A 20,230-nucleotide genomic window follows, 5' to 3' on the forward strand; every position below is an offset into this window, starting at 1 on the left:
TTTTATCTTGACTCATTATTCTACTTTTGTTGATAGAGACTAAAGTTTTAATGCCATATAATAGTTCTACGTCATCTATCCTGAGACAGAATTATTTTAGAACTATGCATTGTTCTGTAGTAACTAGGACCAGGGTTTTGAAGTCGTACAGACCTGAACTTGATTCTCAGCTTTGCCTCTTGCTGTCTATATGACCTGAGACCAATTATATTTGAATTTCAGTTTTCTAATTCTAAGAAAGATTATTACACTATTATATAAGAGAGAGTTATTTTGCAACTAGACTGGGCCATTCCCATGCTTATTTCTGGGGTTGCCTGGACGTCTAGTACTGATTCTTAGCCAAGATAACTAATGATCTATAATTTGCTCCTTAAAGTTTTAAACTACTCCCGCAGTAGTTGTTTATTGACAACTTATACCTGGAAGACTCAGTTAGACAACCCGACTTGGCTATGGAACCAGAGAGGCATAAAAATCTTCACTGTAAACTTTTGGGGAGCTCTCCTGAAAACAAGATTCCTCTTACAAATCTTGGAGGAAGACTGAGCACATCCTATTTAAGAAAGAACTTGGAGAGCTGCACTTGAAAGTGTCTAGGGTCCTCTGCTTGTCTGCATTCTCCTTTACCTGCTATTCTGTATCTTTATTAAAAGATTTTGTAAGCATTCTCTGTCGAGTCTTATGTATCATTGCAATGATATGATACTGTGAAATTTTACAACGATTTTTTTTTTTTTAAAGATTTTATTTATTTATTCGACAGAGATAGAGACAGCCAGTGAGAGAGGGAACACAAGCAGGGGGAGTGGGAGAGGAAGAAGCAGGCTCCTAGCAGAAGAGCCTGATGTGGGGCTCGATCCCAGAATGCTGGGATCACGCCCTGAGCCGAAGGCAGACGCTTAACCGCTGTGCCACCCAGGCGCCCCTACAACGATTTTCTTATAAGATCATTATAAAGATTAAGTAATGGTACTTGGCTCAATGTTTGTACTCAATAAATGCTGGTTATTACTATTATATTAGGTCAATATGCAAGATAAATGCTTTGTTAGGTCTCCTTGATCATTCTAATAAGCAATGCCCAGACTTAACAAACATGCCACATTATAGATACTGAAATTTTTCTTCGTGCTAATGAGAGAGGTGGGAAGGATGATGGAGTCACTAGGACAATAAATGGAAAAACTCAGAGGTAAAAACTTTTCTGAAAACATGAAAATATAATTTGAAGTATCTAATATTCAGTTTATGACCCAGAGGGGTAACTTTTTTATTTTAATTTTTTTCAGTATAGTTCACACGCAATATTACAGTAGTTTCAGGTACACAACATAGTGACTCAGCATCTCTATAGCTTATGTTATGCTCACTACGAGTGTAGCTACCGTCTGTTACCATATAATGCTATTACAATGTCATTGACTATATTCCCTATGTTGTGCCTTTTATCTCCACAATTTACTCACTCTGTAACCTGAAGACTGTATTTCCCACTCCGCTTTACCAATATTGCCCATCCCCGTAACCCCTTCCCCCTGGGAGGTATGACTTTTAAAATGTGACAATTTGAATCAAATAAAGAATATACAACATCCTACTGGACTATAGTCACACAGATTTGAACTCAGCTTTGCCTCTTAGTGTCTTTGTGACCTGAGTCTTATTATTTTTGAATTTCAGTTTTCTAATTCTAAGGAAGATTATTACACTATTAAGATAGAGTTATTTTACAACTAGACTGGGACATTCCTATGCTTATTTTTGGGGTTGCCAGTCTAGTACTGATTCTTTTTACTTACTAATGTGAAACATTAGGAAAACATAATCATAAACAATGGGCATAGTAACAGATACTCCATCTTTGTAGGTGTTTAAGTGATATAAGGCTATAGGACAGAAGACCAAATTTGGCAAAAAATAGGACTTAAAAACATTCTGATATTTGATTAAAAGAAATAATTCAAGAATTATATCATTCTGGAAAGAACTGTGACCTCCAGAGAAACAAGAGGAGAAACAAAATGGACCCATGCTTAAATTCATTTTGCTATTTAACCATACCAAAAAGGACCATTGTTAAAACTTAACATGAAAAAGGAATAGGATAGAAATATGATCTCTATCTCATGGAGGTTACAACTATCAAGATTTTTGCTTGAAGCTATAGATAGATAGATATATAGATATAGCTGATAGGAGAGGATATGTCATTAGTGGTATCATCTACTAGACACACATATAAGACTATTGTAATACTAGAGCTATACCAATAAAATTCAAAAAGAGAGTCTCAGATATAAAATTACCATACAAATATCTGACAATTGTGTTGGTGACATTTCACCACATATTTAAGGAGGGTTATGAATTTGGGGAGAAAAGGTATGATTGGAGCAGAGAATGCTTTCTGTGGTAGAAATTAACTCACATCTGGGGTGAATCCAGACGACACAGATTCAAATAAGTCACAGTTATTTAAAATCTTTTAGAACCCTAGAGAGGAACTTTTTACATTCCGAATACTTAAAAATTCAGGAAGTCTGCATTTCTAGTATTCCGATTCTTGTAACTAGGATTCTACACATTTTTGCAAGCTATATGAGTGATCCAGTCAGGCACACGAATGGCTAAAATTCTGATAGCTGTAAGTGGAAAATGGAGTGCATCACAAAGGATCACACTGAACTGACCTATAAAGGAATTTAAAGTGCATAAAATTAAAACATGTAATAATTTTCATGCATTTTGCTAATAGGGCATGATTTAAATACAGAGCACTTATAAACAATAGACCATCTTGGAAGTTTTTGTTTGAAATAATGCAAGCAATATGTAGTTTGGAAAAGCAGATATTTGTATAATCAGAGGGGAAAATACTTAAAGAAAGCATATGTAACAGTTAAGGTAGGTCAGTCATGAGATTTCCAAGGTAATATTTGACTGTTACTCCTTATGCCATATTTAATTTTCTTCCAACTCAAATTGCATTGAGAAAAAAAAATCAAAGGGAAACAAATCGTTTCTCAAGAAAAACTGCTTATATATAATTTGATAACTGTTCTACAGTTGAAGTAATTTGATGACCAGATATTATTCTCATTCTTCTCTCATAATTTTTCAAGCAAATCTTTCAATATTTATACACATTAAAGAATGAAGTTCATCATTCTTTAAATTAGATCTATTATCCACAAGGGCACTTATGGTACAAGGAACATAATTTTGGAAATTTATCAGAAAAATAGAGAAACACTGCCAGCTATAAGTCAAAGCAGAATCCCATTTTTAATTTTCAGAACATATGAACATTTACTTTGACCATTCACTGTACTGACATGTTAGGTTTTCCCTCTGACAGGTAACTACTTGTAAACAGATTATGTCTGATCTGTCAGCACCATCCCTTCTGCTTGGATGAACACATTTCTTTTTTTTTTTTTTTTTTTTTAAAGATTCTATTTATTTATTCGACAGAGAGAGAGACAGCCAGCGAGAGAGGGAACACAAGCAGGGGGAGTGGGAGAGGAAGAAACAGGCTCATAGCGGAGGAGCCTGATGTGGGGCTCGATCCCATAACGCCGGGATCACGCCCCGAGCTGAAGGCAGATGCTCAACCGCTGTGCCACCCAGGCGCCCCATTGGATGAACACATTTCTAAAGCTATGTTTTATATATGGCAACATAGAGGATATGCACTCTAACAATATCAACAGAAGAACCCAAGGAGAAGTATGGCTGGGATTATAAAGGTCATTTTGCTAAAATTAATCATAAAGAGAATTTAAGAGAACAAAATTAGTCAATTGAGAATTCTAATCTCTACTCTTTGTTCAAAATCTCATAAATCTAATACCTATCTTGTACCTAACAGTCACTCTAAACACTATCAAAAAATAATGCAAATTGCCAGGTCAGTCCTTGATCCCCACTCCTTCTCCCCTTCTCCCCTTCAGCTCTCCCCATCTGTAAACAGTTACTTAAGCACTGACTGTGCTACCACATGCCAGTTACTGAACCAGGTGCTGCAGATACTGATGAGTACGGCAAAGTTTCTGCTAGTAAGAAATTAACAATTGAATGGTGGAAAGCAGGTTCAAAAAGTAATTATTATACCATACATTAAATGCCATGACATCTATATGCTCAGGGGTTACTGTGAACATGGAGTAATAATATATATTGGATAGGAGTTGGGAGGGGAAAATTGAAGGGAGGTGGTGGTAGTGGTAGTGACAGAATACTTAACAGTCTTAAAAAATCCACAGGAGTCATTCATATGTAAGACAGAGATTACAGAACGGCAGAATGGTCAATAGGAACAAAAGCACAGAGAGGAAAAAATGAAATGCATCAGGTAACAATAAAGTCTTATGTTGCTATTATAATATATACATGGCTAGAAATAGTGGGAGAGAAGGCTGGAGAAATTGGCCATCGTCAGATCAGAAGGGCCTGGGCTTTATTTTATAGGTAAATGGGAGTCAACGGAGTGATATGATCAGATTTGATTTTCAGGTGGTTCACTTCATCTTATAGGTAATGGAATCAAAGGAGTAATTGGTTTTTGGTTAATTCACTTTGGTGGTTGTGTGAAAAACAGACTTGGAAAGGTCAAGATGAAAAGCAGAAACAACAGTTACATTTGCATCAATCTAAGATAATGAGGACTGCCAAGGCAATACTAAGAAAGATGAAAATAAAATCCAGGGATGAGAAATTTAGGGTGGGGGCAGAGAAGTGGCAAGAACTCCTCTCAGCTCTCTAGCTCAGGTTCCTGTGTAGATAGTGAATATTCTGGACAACTTTTCACCAATAAATTTGAAAAAAATAAAAACCATACCTAAGGAAAACTGATTCAAGAAGAAAGAGAAAACTTAGAAAGTCCTATAGTATTAACTATAATGAAGTAGTAAGTAGTTAGGGGCGCCTGGGTGGCATAGTCCGTTGAGCATCCAACTCTTGATTTCAGCTCAGGTCATGATCTCAGGGTCATGGGATCAAGCCCTGTGTCAGGCTCCATGCTCAGTTTGGGATTCTCTCTCTCTCCCTCTCCCTCTGCTCCTTCCCACTAGTTCTCTCTCTCTCTCAAAAATAAAATAAATAAATCTTAAAAAAAAACCACAAAAAACAAAGCAGTAGCTAAAAAAAATCTTCATGAATATCAGGTCCAAATCGTTTTAATGGCAAGTCTTACTAAATAGTCAAGGAACAGAGAATTCAATCTTCCATAAACTATTTCATAGTTTAGAAAAAGAGCCTACTCTTCTACATTTTATTTCTCTATTTTATTTTGTTAAAATATTTCATCACTTAATGACTGTATCTTCATAAACACTTCTCATATAAATCACAAATTAGAAATTATTATGCTAAATCCTGAGGATGTATAAAAACAGTACGACATGAATCCTGCCTTTAAGAAGCTTTGTGATTAGTTGTGAAATTAAGAAATACAAGTCCTCCAACTTTGTTCTCCTTCTTCAAGATTGTTTTGTTGGGATTATGATAGTAATTTCACTGAATCTCTAGATTGCTTTGAGAAATATTATCACTTTAACAATATTAAGTCTTCCAATCCAAGAACACAGAATATATCTTCATTTATTTAAATCTTTAAAAATTTCTTAAGCAATATTTGTGTTTAGTGTACTGGTCTTAGTTTAGTGTACTTTTTAGTGTGCAAGTCTTTTATCTTCTTGGTTAAATTTATTTCTAAGTATTTTATTCTTTTTGATGCTATTATAAGGGAATTGTTTTCTTAATTTTCTTTTTGAATTGTTCATTGTTATTAGCATGTAGAAATGCAAGTGGTTCTTGTGTGTTCATTTTGTATCCTGCAACTTTACTGTAAAAATATTCTTTTCATTGGGGCATAAGCATGGCTCAATGGGTTGGGCATCTGCCTCCAATTCAGGTTGTGATTTCATGGTCTTGGGATTGAGCCCCACCTCAGGCTCCCTGCTCAGCAGGAAGTCTACTTATCCCTCTCCCTCTGCCCCTACTCCCCACTTGTGCTCACCTGTACTCACTCTCAGATAAATAAAATCTTTAAAAAATATTCTTTTCATCTACTTAATACTTATTTTATTTTATTTATTTATTTTTTTAAAGATTTTATTTATTTATTCGACAGAGATAGAGACAGCCAGCTAGAGAGGGAACACAAGCAGGGGGAGCGGGAGAGGAAGAAGCAGGCTCATAGCGGAGGAGCCTGATGTGGGGCTCGATCCCAGAACGCTGGAATCACGCCCTGAGCCGAAGGCAGACGCTTAACTGCTGTGCCACCCAGGTGCCCCAATACTTATTTTAAATGAATAAATTCACATGTTGATATATATGCATTTAAGTAGTAGAGATATATTTTGTTGCCATGACATTAATATCTGCTATACCATCTAAATAAATAAATATTTTGATTTGATAACTTTTAGAAGGAAGCCAAATGAGGAAGAAATAGTTTTCTTTATGCCTGGCCTTTCAGCTTTTGTCATTTGTCGACCAACCTCTCATCATCCCTTCCCTGAACCTTTTATCTTCTTTGGCCTTGGCAGCATTACAACGCTCCCAATTCTTCTATTTGTCTGACTACTCCTGTCCACTGGCTCATTCTCCCACTTCTAATTTCCTGCTCAATTTGAACGTGCCCTAAGATTCTGTGCTCACTCCTGTTTTCTTCTCTGTGCATTCCTTTTCTTCAGATTCCTCATTTCCCAAAACTTCACTCACTTTCATTTGACTGACTCCCCTTAATAAGTATACAATAAGCCATACATATATGAAGACCCGAGAGCCTCCATCAAACTCTACTAGTTCAGTGAGGAATGACCATTTTCTGAACTATTTCTGTTGGTAGATAGATGAATTTACAGAAAGAAGTAGACAAAATTTTTTCTGTCCACTCTTTCTTTTATCAGGTAGTATATTTAAAGGAGTGGTTAAGCAGGGAGGGATACCCCAAACACAGAATTTTTGAAAACTTAAGCTTGTGTAATTATTTTAAAAAAGAAAAAAACCCCACAAAATGATTAATGTAAAGATCAACTCACCAATAATGCCGCTATCTCTGCTTTCAAGGGTAGAGGTTGGACTGGTAACAGCCCCATAGCTGCAATCCTTGGCAGTTGCATTTGAACTGACTGGCGGGAGGGTGGAGCAGGGGCTACTGGCTGGTGGAGAGGCAGTGCTACTAGTCAAGGTGGAACAGGGACTTATCCGCTGGGTGATGGCTGAGGTCTGAAAATGGGAATGAGAAACAAGATAAACTGATCCGCTGTTAAAGTTAAATGTATCTTATGGCAAAACATATGCATTGATGAGAAAAAGGGCAAAATCTACATACATAGCTTTTACATCTACTATGTACTAGTTATTTTTTGCCTTCTAGGATAAGAGATCCTACATGGTACAAATAAGGTGCAACTTGATAAATTTAACACAGAGACTGTGACTAGTTTTTCTGCCTAAGAAATTTCTAGCGACAAATATTCTTTATCACTGCCTTGAATTCATAGAAGGATTTTTATTTAACTACAAGTTGTCCTTGCTTCTTCCTATCAATAAAACTATTCTGAAGGCTTACAACTTAGTCTTGTTAATACTTTTCCTTGGATTGAAAAAAAAATATCCGCAGCCAAGGAGAAATAAAAGTAAGGCTCTTAATGCAAATAAAGCATTTTTTTCGATACATAGGTGGCTGCCCTGAGACAGTAAATGAATGCAGAGAAAATGCCATATCCTAGAAGTCTATCTAAAAAATAGATCAAAAACAATGTTCATTTAAAACAAAACTAAATAATTTTTCTGTAGAAACTGATTATAGACTGAGATTGCTTTGTATCTTGAATGATCCTTATATCTGAGTTCACCTCAAAGTTTTTGAGGGGAAGGAATGAGTAATCACCAAAAAGATTGATGCCAGTATATCCTGGCTTACCTAATTTAATGAAATTCCACTTTTCTTTAGCTCTTTCTACCCAAATAAATTGCCGAAATAATGAATAGAAGTATGTTTTTCCAAACACTAAAAAAATTTTATCCTTTTTAAAATGGTAAGTGATCATTGACAAAATTACTTGAAGGAACACTAATGATACATTTGACATCTTTAAATATTAAATTTAAGAGAAAGCTTTCAGCTTCTTTACCTATAGAGTCACTATTCACATTCTCTCCACTAAAAGTGAAGATTTACATTTAACAACTTGACTGGAAAATGTGTTAATCACTAAATATGAGAAAATTAAGGCTCTTTTACTCATCCTAAAATAAGTTTCAGATACAATCCCTTGTATTTAATCACATGTGTTGAATCCAGGTTTTGATTTTAATTTAAATGCTATAACTAGGTCATAAAGGATACAATCATCTTAAAGCACAAGTGACATTCTCAGAACCTTGCAATGAAGCAAATCTTTTCAACCATATTAATAATATTATGAACTGATTTTTGTTAGTCATACCACAAGCCCTCCGATCTCTGCCATTTCACTTCTACTTATGTTATTTTCTTCTCCAGAAGAGGGAGGAGTTTCAATTTCTTTGTAATCTCCTCTATTTTTATAAAATGATGCTGGCCTACCAGAGCAATGAGTTTTAACTGGGCATGCAGTAGAATCACCTATGGAATGTAAAAAAGCAAGCTCCCCAATGAAATTGACAGATACAGAGCCCCACACCCCAGACTTACTGAATCAGACTCCTCCCTAGTTAGAATCTAACATGGCAATTTTTAACCTCCTCACTCTCAGTTTAAAAAAATATGTGGGTAGATGAAACGAACTATACTAGGGTTGTGTGGTTTTTTGTTTTTTTTTTTTACATTAAATATATCTATAGCCATTCCATATTGAAAAAGTTCCATTTTGGTATGAATCTATTACTTCCATAGCAACTCATTTCCATTTTTAGACAAGATTCTCAGTCTGTTCTTTGAGAAAGGAAACTGTATTATATACATAATACAACCAATGTGGAGGTTAAGCCCAAACGACACTATTTTTACTACAAGTTGATTTCTACAAAATAAAGCTTATATCACAGAATGTATGCTTTAAAAGCTTTAACTGTAAAAGCAAAGCTTAAAGATCAAGCCGTTTAGAAAGAAATTTGCTCATGGCTTATGAATTAAAAAGCAGGCCTCCTACTTATTTCAGGAGGCTAGTTAATGAGAGATAGAAATCTCTTCTAGGCACAGAAAGACAACATTAACCATTCTCCATGCTTTAAGCTAAAATGGACATCTAATTAAACCACTCCATTTATAAAACTTTTCAGTGGTTTTTCCATTGTGTTCTCTGGAAGGATCCCAAACTCCCAGTCTGGTCTCTTAAAGGTTCTACAATTACACAAGGTAAGAACCTGATGATGGAATTCCTAAAGTACATCTTACTACTCCAGAAATTACGGAGTGAAGAAAATATAGTGGTTGGCTGAATATCACTTTCGGGACTTTGTCTTTGGTAGAAAAATGATACATGCTGACTTGCCTGTGCTGGGTTCTGTCCTTTCTAGTATAATTCTGAGGATGCCATTACCCTCCGGCCTTCCTAAACAAAGCAATCTATCTTTGTTAGCATGCTGTTTAGCTCGGAAGAAAGTCACCAAATGAACATGACCTCCTAATTCTTAATAACCTTCCTAAGACTAGAAGTTCCAATGATCAATTTAGTCACTTCCTTCTGTGGTTCCAAGATAGTTTCATGGTATATCACCCAAGAAGGACATCATTATTAATATTTTAATTTGTTCAATGCTTTACAGTTTAAAAAATTTATTATTATTTCATTTATTCCTTATCAACCAAGTATAAGGCTAAATGAATATTCTTTCCTCCATTAAGAAATGGGAGTAAGAGGGGCGCCTGGGTGGCACAGCGGTTAAGTGTCTGCCTTCGGCTCGGGGCGTGATCCCGGCGTTATGGGATCGGGCCCCACATCGGGCTCCTCTGCTATGAGCCTGCTTCTTCCTCTCCCACTCCCCCTGCTTGTGTTCCCTCTCTCGCTGGCTGTCTCTGTCAAATAAATAAATAAAATCTTAAAAAAAAAAAAAAGAAATGGGAGTAAGAAACTGCTCTAAAGAATGAAAGCTATAAAATAATTTCCCCAAATCACAGATCTTGCAATATATTTATATACAAATTATAGTGCATAGTATTTTACACCTTTTATTTATATGGCATTTTACAGCTTACAAAGTGATTTCATATTCATGATTTACCTTGATCCTCACAACAACCCTGCCAAGTGTTATTATTTCATATTACACTGAAACAGTATGGTGCAGCTGTTAAGAACAGAGGTTGTAAAAGCAGACTGTCTGGATTTGAATACTATTCCGTCACTTTGTAGCACTGTGTTTCCACTTTATCTGAAATCTGGAATATCAATGGACCCTTACAACATTGGGTTGTAAGGAAGCTTGTACAAAATAATACAAATAAAGCAGTTAGTACAATGATTAGCATGTAGTCAGCATTTCATAAATGTCAGCTGTTATTACCTATGAAAACCCAAAAGCTCAGGGGGATTAAGTTACACGTCCAAATTTACAAAGTCACAGATGATAGAGTTGGAAGCAGGGAATGGATTTTCTACCTCCTGGTTCAGGGACTTTTCTTTTTTCTTTCTTTTTTTAATTGAAGTATAGTTGACACACAATATTACATCAGCTTCAGATGTATAACACTGATTCTGACAAGTTTATGTTATGCTATGCTCACCACCAGTGTAGGTGACTTTTCTATTATTAGAAACAATAGGATTCTTGGCAAATACTCATACTGTAACAACATCTTCCTTCGTCATTATTAGAACAGTCACATTTTAACGTGACACGAACATCAAGAAATAAAAAAGTAAAAAGTAAAAATGGATGTTTTACATATACCAATATCAAAAAGGCCCTCAACATAAATCATTCCCATTTTTTATTCACAGGGCATAGCATACTAACACAGTTACAATACAACTGATTAAAAAAAAAGACAATCCCTGCCATCATGAAGCTTACACTCTTGTATGAGAGACAGACAAGAAAACAAAAACTCACAACTAAATATGGAGTGTAATAAATTAATGATTAAGAGCTATAAAGAAAATAAAGCAGCAGGATAAGGTGGTATAGTGACGGGTGGGTGCTATAAGAAACTGCAGTTAAGGAAGGCTTCCCTGAAGAGGTAACATCTGAGGAGAGAACTGAATGAAGGGAGCAATGAGTTATGGAGAAGTGTTTTCCAGTATTAAAGGAAATGTCAGAGGAATGTCAGGAAGGCCAGTGTCACTGCAGAGCTGCAGGTGAAAGGCACAGAGGGGTAGACAGTGTAGGAGAGTTAGTAGCAAAGGGTCACATCAGGCAGTGCCTTTCTGACCATGCTGAAGATTGTAGATTTAATTCTAAATGTGATGGGAAAACAGCGGAAGATTGAGAGCACAGAAGCAAAAGGATCAGATTCACATTTTACAAGGATCACTCTGGCTATTGTGTGAAGATACTACAGAGGAGCAAGCGTGGAAGCAGAGACCTATAAGGAGGCTATTTATTCATTCAGTAAATATTTACTGAGCACCTACTAACGCTAGACCATATCCTAGATGCAGAGGATCCAGCAGTAAATAGAACAGGCAAAAGTTCCAGGCCTTACAGTCCAGGAAACATCGCAGTAGCCCGGACAAGAGAGGAGAGTGATGTGGACTCAGGTGTAGCAGTGGAAGTAATGAAAAGGGAGCAGAATCAGCATATATTTGCAGACAAAGTCTACGTGACTTGCTGAAAGAGTGAATGTGTAATTTGACAGAGAAAACTCAAGAATGGCTCCAATGCTTTTGTCCGAAGCATCTAGGTGATACACCTTACTCAGAGAGAAAACACTGCAGAAGGAGCAGGCTCTGGGAAAAAATGTAAGGGTTTCAGTTTTTGACATGTTAGGTTTGAGCTGTATCTTGGACACACAGGTAGAAAAGGGAGTACAGGTAGCTGGAAATACACTGGAGTTAAGGGGAAAGGCAGGGCCAGAGGCAATTCAGGAGTTAAGAGAATATTTAAAAAAAAAAAAAAAAAAAAGAATGGAGGAGTTTCAATATGATTGGAATCTCCAGGCACCTGAATTTTATAAAAACTTCCCAGGTGATTATAACGTACGGTCAGCAAAACCAAGGACCAAGGGAATGAGGACATAAATAGAGAAGTCTGAAGACAGAGCTCTGGAACACCTGAACATTATCCACATGATCTATAAATATATCCAAATAATCCTTGAAGACTGCATTATTTTATGACAAAACCAACATATGACATAGAATCTTCACAAATATTTGTTAAGATACACAAGATGAACTCTAATTGTCATCTTCTAGAACAAAAGGATTCACTACAGGACGTACATTTTAAAGATGAAGAGCATACAAATGAGTCTGAGTCTACTTCCTTTGCTACATTTAAACTAAAAAATTGCCAAAAGGAAAAAAAATCTATGAAATAAATTTTTTTTTCAAAGTGCTAGTATTTTTAAACTTTCTGACATGAATATTTAGATCATTAATTTTTTAGATTTTCACTTTTCTAATATATGTATTTGAAACTAAACATTTTTGAGCACCTCTTTAACTGTAAGTTTTATGTACTACAAATACATACTGTAAGTTTCATTATATTTTGTTATAATTTCAGTTTAAAATATTTTCTAATTTCTTGTGATTTCTTCTTTGACTGAAAGGCTATTTAGAAGTATATTAATAGCCAAACATTTGAAGGATTTTCTCAATGATCTTGTAGCTATCACTTCCAAGGTTATCATTTTGTAATTGGTTAATTCTACTACCATCACAGTAATTGTAATCCAAAATTATGAGACCTGGTCCTCATAGTGTTAGTTTGGTAAATAATCCATATGTTCCTGAAAAGATGTATATTCTATAATTTTCGGGTGCAGTGCCCATATAAATGTCAATTCTGTTTCTTGGCTTAAGCACTTAATAATTTCCTCATTCATTCCATAAACGAATCAAAACTTTAAAGTGGCTTTTTAAACCTAAGAATGAAACTAAAACGTGTTTCATAAACTGAAGAAATACAGTGATGATGGAAAATTAAGGTATACCTTCAGACCTCAAAAGTCATTCAACAATTGAGATACGCACATAACACACACCCTGCAACATTTTTCCTGGTGTGATAGGCTGATTTATTCCACATTTCACAGGTGACAGCAAGGAGTTTACCTGATTTTCATCCTGCACTTCCATGTTGTATTGGTCGCCTGGCTGAACTTCTGTGACTTTCTCTCCAAGGAGGAAACCCAGACGAGTCATGAGTGTGTTTGCTGCCTCATCTACAGATGGAGGGGGACCAAGCTCCTGTTCAGCATCACCTGTAACAGGCAGACATTGAAACACATGAATCTTTCAAAATAAAATGGCCTCGTCCTGCAACTATTCTGACATTCAATTTGGTCATTCCCTTTGTTTTCGCTCTAAATCCAAAATTACAAGGTCCTTGCCTAGAAGCTGATTTTCCCACTTTTGCATATTATAATTGATATATCGTTTACTCGGATTCTCCTCAATGTGTCTACCTGAAACCTGGGTTTGAGAGAATTTGTAATTTACTGAATAGAAGAAGTTTCCTATTTCTTTGGCAGTTAGGGTTCTAATTCAGTCCTGCCACAATCCCAGCCTTCATTCGGGTTCTTTTATCTTCTTTTTCTTTTCCTTTACAGTTTGTGTAAATATTCTTTTTTCAAAAGATTTTTAAATCATTTCAAACTTATAAAAAAGTTTCAAGAATAGTACAAAGAACATTTTTTTCCTTAACCATTTCAAAGTATAGACATGAGGTCCCATCATCCCCAGATAGTATGTGTGTCCTATAAACAAGGACATTCTCTTACATAAATCACAGCACCAGCACAGACATCAGGAAACTTCCACTTGGCATTATTGTGATCTCACCCACAGATCCCATTTAGTTTTGTCCCAGTAATGTCCTTTCCAGCAAAAGAATCCGTTTCAGGGTTATGCAGTGCATTTCATTTGCAGTTCTCTTGTATCTTTTTTTTAATTTGGAACAGTTCATCAGTTTCTTCTTAACTTTCATGACCTTGACACATCTGAAGATTACAGGCCAGTTGTTTTGCACAATGTCCCTCAATTTGAATTTATCTCCTATTACCTTGTGAGTTGATTCAGGTTATGCATTTTTGGTAGAACTATCACAAAAGTGATGCTGTGTTAACTTTGATCACGTGGTTATAATAGTGTTTGCTAGATTTTGCCACTCTAAAATTACACCTTTTCTCTTTGTAATTAATAAGTATTTTGTGGGGGAACACTTTGAGTCTACGTAAATACATCCTACTTCTCAATAAAATTTTAAATTAAAAATATTTTTGCGATAAAATATATATATCAAGATTTTACATTTTAACCATTTTCACGTGTACAATTCGGTGGCATTAAGTTCATTCAGTGTTGTACAGCCACTGCTACTATTTCCAGAACTTTTTCATCTTCTCCCAAAGAAACTCTATACCCATTAAATAAAAACTTCTCATTCCCCCCACTTACTAGCCGCAGCTAATGTCTATCCTACTTTCTATCTCTATGAATTTGCCTAGTCTCAGTACCACGTAAGTGGAACCACACAATAATTGTCCGTTTACGTCTTGCCTATCTGACTTTGCATGTTTTCAAGGGTCATCCATGTTGCAGCATGGATCAGAATGTCACTCCTTTTCATGAATAAATAATATTCCATTGTATGTATATTACCATAGTTTATTCGACTGATGTTGGACACTTGGGGGTTGTTTCCATCTGTCAGATATTATGAATAATGATAATATGGACCCTGGTGTAAAAGTATCAGTCTGATTTTCTCCTCAATGAACTTTTGCCCACTATTTTTCAGCATTCACTAATGTTTCTTGGTTGAATTAATACTATCGTGCCAAATAGTGATTTTTCGAAATCCATCATTCTTTCCACAGCTTAGTTTCTTTTCCTTACCTATTTATCTGAACTCAATGATTCCTATATATTCAATGAGTTATAATCTGTTACTATCATTTATTTTGTTGTTCCAGTTGTCCCAGATTTGGCCCAGGTAAGCCCTTTCAGTTTGGCTCTTATAACCTTTTGACATACCTGTGTCATTTTCTGAGCACTTCTTTTCTTTGGGAAACTAAAAGATGTTCCAGGCTCATCTTTTACTTTCCCTGCCCTAGCTCTAGAATCAGGTGCTTTTCCAAGAAGCCCTGGTTCTTTTTAGTGGAGAAAGGCACTTAGAATATCAGGTATGCTCACTGCTATTAGGATGCCACTGTCCTCCAGATCCACCAGGACAGAGTTAGGCAGTATAATCACGCACATACATACATGTACATATACATACACATTCACACATCCTTATATTCATTTTCATTTGTAAATCTGTACACAGACACCCAAAAGTTCCTAGCGATGCTCTAATTCCAATTCAGTAACATAAGGTTAATTCTAGGTTTTATTTTTCCCCAAAGTTTTTTTTCCAAACTTGTAAAGTTGTTCTCCAATAGTGAGAAATCTGACTCTCACTATCCTTACTTAATCTGTTCCCCCTTCAAATACAAATGTCACTGCTGCTCACTGCCACACTGCACACAAACACTCTACTCCCTGCTTGGGGTCCTACCCCATGTCACAAGAACCCTATTAGCACTTCCCCCACAGTCACAGTCCTTTTTTTTTTTTTTAAAAGAGAGAGAGAAAGAGAGAGAGTGTGCGCACACATGAGAGTCGGGGGCGGGGGTAGAGGCAGAGGGAGACAGAATCTCAAACAGACTCCCCACTGAGCGCGGAACTTGACGGGGGCTCAAACCCACGACCCATGAGATCATGACCTGAGCAGAAATCATGAGTTGGACGCTTAACCAATTGGGCCACCCAGGCACCCCCATGGTCATTTTTAAAAAAATTGATATATAATTCACATACCATAAACTCTATCCTCTTAGAGTATATAATTCAGTGGCTTTTAGTAATAATCATAAAGTTATGCAACCACCATCACTTTCTAATACCAGAATATTTTAATCACTCTAAAATGAAACCCCATTAAAGTTCATTTTTGCCCTGAAATTTAGACCCTCCCCCCCAAATTCCTGATTGCTGGTATTCATTTTAATCCTCTGTAATCTTCTGTCTCCAAACTGCTACATTCTTTCCATAAAATTTGCTTTTTAGGTTCTTTTTCTATTTAGGCTACTTTTCAGTGGTCACCAACTATAGGAATTATTCTTTTTCAAACCTTTTCACTGAGGTATGCTGAACAAAGTCAATATGAGGTTTTTCCTTGGACTCATCATCAAGATAAACTTATTTCCAAATAGAGAATTTATAATCGCTTCTCAGCCTTTTGGCTGAGATCAATTGCAAATAGAGAATTTATAGAAATCACACAAAAAGGAGCCAGGGAACGCAATATGATCTACTCTAACTGTGATGTAGAAATAATTTATTTAAACTATCTGTTTATACTAATTTGATTCATAGTCAACATCTTTTCAGATTTTGTTTTCATTCAGATGCATTTAGTCAAACTTTGTAACAATCCACAGTAGCACAGATCCTATAGGACATTACAAAAACCTTTTTTTTGGTGAGAGACATGTCCTTTCAACACAGCAAGCATGTTATAATGTAATATGGTTTGATGCCAAAACATAATAGCGTCTTAATTTTTTAGGATATTCAGTCTTACACGTTAAAACACTCTATATGGCAAGAAAGTGTGATTTACATTGTTATTATTCAGTTTACATTTATCTTAACTTCTATACTAAAGTTATAAGCTGCAGGTCACAGGAATGGACAATACGTATATTTTTGTATACTATCATTGAACTCCAGTGTTCCATCTGTGGAAAAACGATACAGAACTTTCACTGAATTTATGTCGGAGTAGGAAAAAAGGCTCTATTTTTTCTTCCCTACTTCCTCTCTGAGAGTCAACAAAAATAGATTTCTCTGCCACAGAACAGATTTAATAGAATCAATAGGGTTATTTTTATTCACAAATATTTAAGTTCACACAGTCCTTGCTGGCCCCTCCCCAGCCCAAGAATGAAAGCCTTGAGAAAAAAAGGTAACTGCTATATTCAAATTGATTAATTACCCTTTTCCCCTTCTATAGATTTAACTAGCTAAGCTTTTCCAAATTTTTCTTAGCACAGATTCCTGACCTCTAGATATTCTGGGGCTCCATTTCATTTTCTTTCTTTCTTTCTTTTTTTTTAAAGCATATTGCTTATTGTGATATGGTGACATAATAAGAAATACATATCTGGGGACACCTGGGTGGCTCAGTAGGTTAAGTGTCTGCCTTTGGCTCAGATCATGATCCCAGGGTCCTGGGATCGAGTCCCACATCAGGCTCCTTGCTCAGTGGGGAGTCTGCTTCTCCCTCTGCCCGCCACTCCCCCTGCTTGTGTCCGCTCTCTCTGACAAATAAATATTTTAAAACCTTAAAAAAAAAAGAAGAAGAAGAAAGAAATACATATCTGGTCCTTTTTCCAGTTGCTGGAACACAGCTCCTAAACTCTTGGAATTTCCTGAGTGACAATGGTGAGAGAAGCATCTTTAGTTTTTCATAAGCCCTTTTGAGGTGACTCTTAGTGGGCCATAAATAGCTGCAGGATGGTCACTAGTTATCAGAGAACCAACCATGTTATTAGAGGGGAACTTTCACACCCATTCCCCAACCTACAGGGAGGGGAAAAGGGGCTGAAGATTGAGTTAATCAGCCATGGTCAATGATTACTCAATCATGCCTACATAATGGAAAGTCCATGAAAATATTTAACAATGAGGTTTGGAGAGCTTCTAGGTTGATGAACACATCCACATACTGGGAAGATGGTGCACCCAAACTCCACAAGGACCAAAGCTCCCGTGCTCAGGACTTTTCTGGACCTCCCCCTTATATACTTCCTCATCTGACTGTTCATTTGTATCATTAAGATATCCCTTATGAGGGGCACTTGGGTGACTCAGTCGGTTAAGCATTTGACTCTTGATCTCAGCTCAGGTCTTGATCTCAGGGTCATGAGTTCAAGCCCCGTGTCGGGCTCCACGCAGGGCATGGAACTTAGTTAAAAAAACAACAACAAATACCCTTTATGATAAACTGGTGATACTCAAAAGTGTTTTCCTGGGTTCTGTGAGTCATTTTGTGATTTTGAGAATATCATACAGAAGAAATTACACAGTATGTAAACTTTTGAGATTGACTTTTAAAAAATTCAGCATAAAGCTTTTAAGATCCATTCAAATTGTTGCCTATTTCAATAGTTTGCTCCTTTTTATTTCTGAGTAGTAGTAATACATTGCGTAGATGTACCACATTTTGTTTAACCATTTACCCCCTGAAGGACATTTGGGTTGTTTCCAGTTTCTGGATAGTCTGAATAAAGCGACTATGAACATACATGTACAAGGTTTTGGGTAAACATAAGCTCTAGTAGATAGAAACCAGGAATTCTGCTAAACATACTACATTATACAAGAGAGTTCCCCATGACAAAGGATTCTCTAGCCTCAATAGTCAACAGTACTGGGGCTGAGAAACCCTGAAACAGCTAGAAATCACCTTACCCTTTAAAATTTGTCAAACTGGATGTACTCTCAACACAGAGTGTCCAATCTGTTCTTTTTTTCTTTTGAGAGAGAAAGTGTGTGAGAGTGAGAGAGAGAGAGAGAGAGAGAGCATGAGGAGGGGAGGGGGGGCAGAGGCAGAGGGAGAAGCAGACTCCCTGCTGAGCAGGGATTCCCTACAGATGCAGGGCTGGATCCCAGGACCCTGGGATCATGACCTGAGGCAAAAGCTTAACTGACTGTGCCACCCAGGTGCCCCCAATCTGTTATCTCTGAGGATTCCCAGAATTACTTCAATTTCTGTCTTACAATGAAGTTTGTCCTTAGACTGTTTCCTTCCTGAGTGTGGGGTTTGTTGTCTACATTACTAGAATCTAATAATCTTTTTTTTTTTTTAAGATTTTATTTATTTATTTGACAGAGATAGAGGGAACACAGGCAGGGGGAGTGCGAGAGGAAGAAGCAGGCTCATAGCAGAGGAGCCTGATGTGGGGCTCGATCCCATAACGCCGGGATCACACCCTGAGCTGAAGGCAGACGCTTAACGACTGTGCCACCCAGGCGCCCCTAGAATCTAATAATCTTTTCAGTCTTCAACACACCTTGGCCTTACACAAGACTTACTGGGGATGCAATGTGTATGTCAAAGGTGGGGAAATATATCAAGGCACAGAATAACTTAAATAAAAATATAATACATCTCAGATGATAACACAGATTATCTTTTATTAATTATAACAACAGCTAGCACATATGAAGATTAACTATATGCCAGGGACTGCTTCTAAGTATTTTATAATACATATTAACTCATTTAATAATGAGTTATAATTCATTATTACTGCCTTATGAGGGTAGGTACTCTTATCCCTATTTTACAAATAAGGAAAGTAAAGCATAAAAACAACAAGTAACTTACCCAAATTCATGTAGTTAGTGAGCGGCTGCCTAGGCAATCTGGATCTAGAGCTCAAGCTCTTAACCCCAGGTTATACTGTCATCCTTGATTCCAGTCTCTTACCATGTTGCTGGCATCACTCCCTACAACCCTCTACCCAGAGTACCTGCTCTCATAATTCTCAAAATTCCTTTTAAATCCTCCTACCAAATATTTGGTGTCAAAATTTCTCTTGGGGGGCCTGGGTAGCTCAGTTGGGTAAGCGTCTGACTTCGGTTCAGGTCATGATCTTGGTGTCCTGGGATCATGCCACGTGGTGAGCTCCGTGCTCAGCAGGGAGTCTATCTACTTCTCCCTCTCCCTTTTCCTCTGCATCTCCCACCCCAGCTCGTGCTCTCTCTTTCTCAAACAGATAAATAAAATCTTTAAAAAAAAACTCCTCTTCTTCATACCAAATGTTTTACCCATCTTTTTGTTTTATCCATGACCATCCAGGCATTTTCTTAACCAAACACACCCAATTAAGGTATGTCTGTAAACAAAGATAGTACTTTCCTTGAGTGGAATTCTACCATGACTTCTTTAATAATGATGAATTTGGAATATGATAAACAAAACAAGATGATCACTCTAAGACTATTTTACACAAAATAAATCATACGATTTTCATACATTCTCTGCTGATTAAAACTATTTAAATTTACAG

The 20,230-nt window shown here is 36.6% G+C and overlaps 1 protein-coding gene across 1 annotated transcript in view; it reads right to left on the reverse strand.

Moving 5' to 3' along the window:
* Positions 1 to 13,407, reverse strand: part of TANC2 (tetratricopeptide repeat, ankyrin repeat and coiled-coil containing 2) — a 150,902-nt gene extending 137,495 nt beyond the window's left edge. Inside the window, exons 1-2 of the mRNA XM_040640428.1 lie at positions 13,218 to 13,407; positions 7,050 to 7,236 (exon numbers count right to left, since the gene is read on the reverse strand). Coding sequence (XP_040496362.1) covers positions 7,050 to 7,236; positions 13,218 to 13,307 — 277 coding nt within the window. The 5' untranslated portion in view covers positions 13,308 to 13,407. The remainder of the gene's footprint in view (positions 1 to 7,049; positions 7,237 to 13,217) is intronic.
* Between the last annotated feature and the right edge of the window lie 6,823 nt (positions 13,408 to 20,230).

This window comes from Ursus maritimus, unplaced genomic scaffold, assembly GCF_017311325.1.
Source record: "Ursus maritimus isolate PB19 unplaced genomic scaffold, ASM1731132v1 scaffold_24, whole genome shotgun sequence".
NCBI classification, from domain to species: Eukaryota; Metazoa; Chordata; class Mammalia; order Carnivora; family Ursidae; genus Ursus; species Ursus maritimus.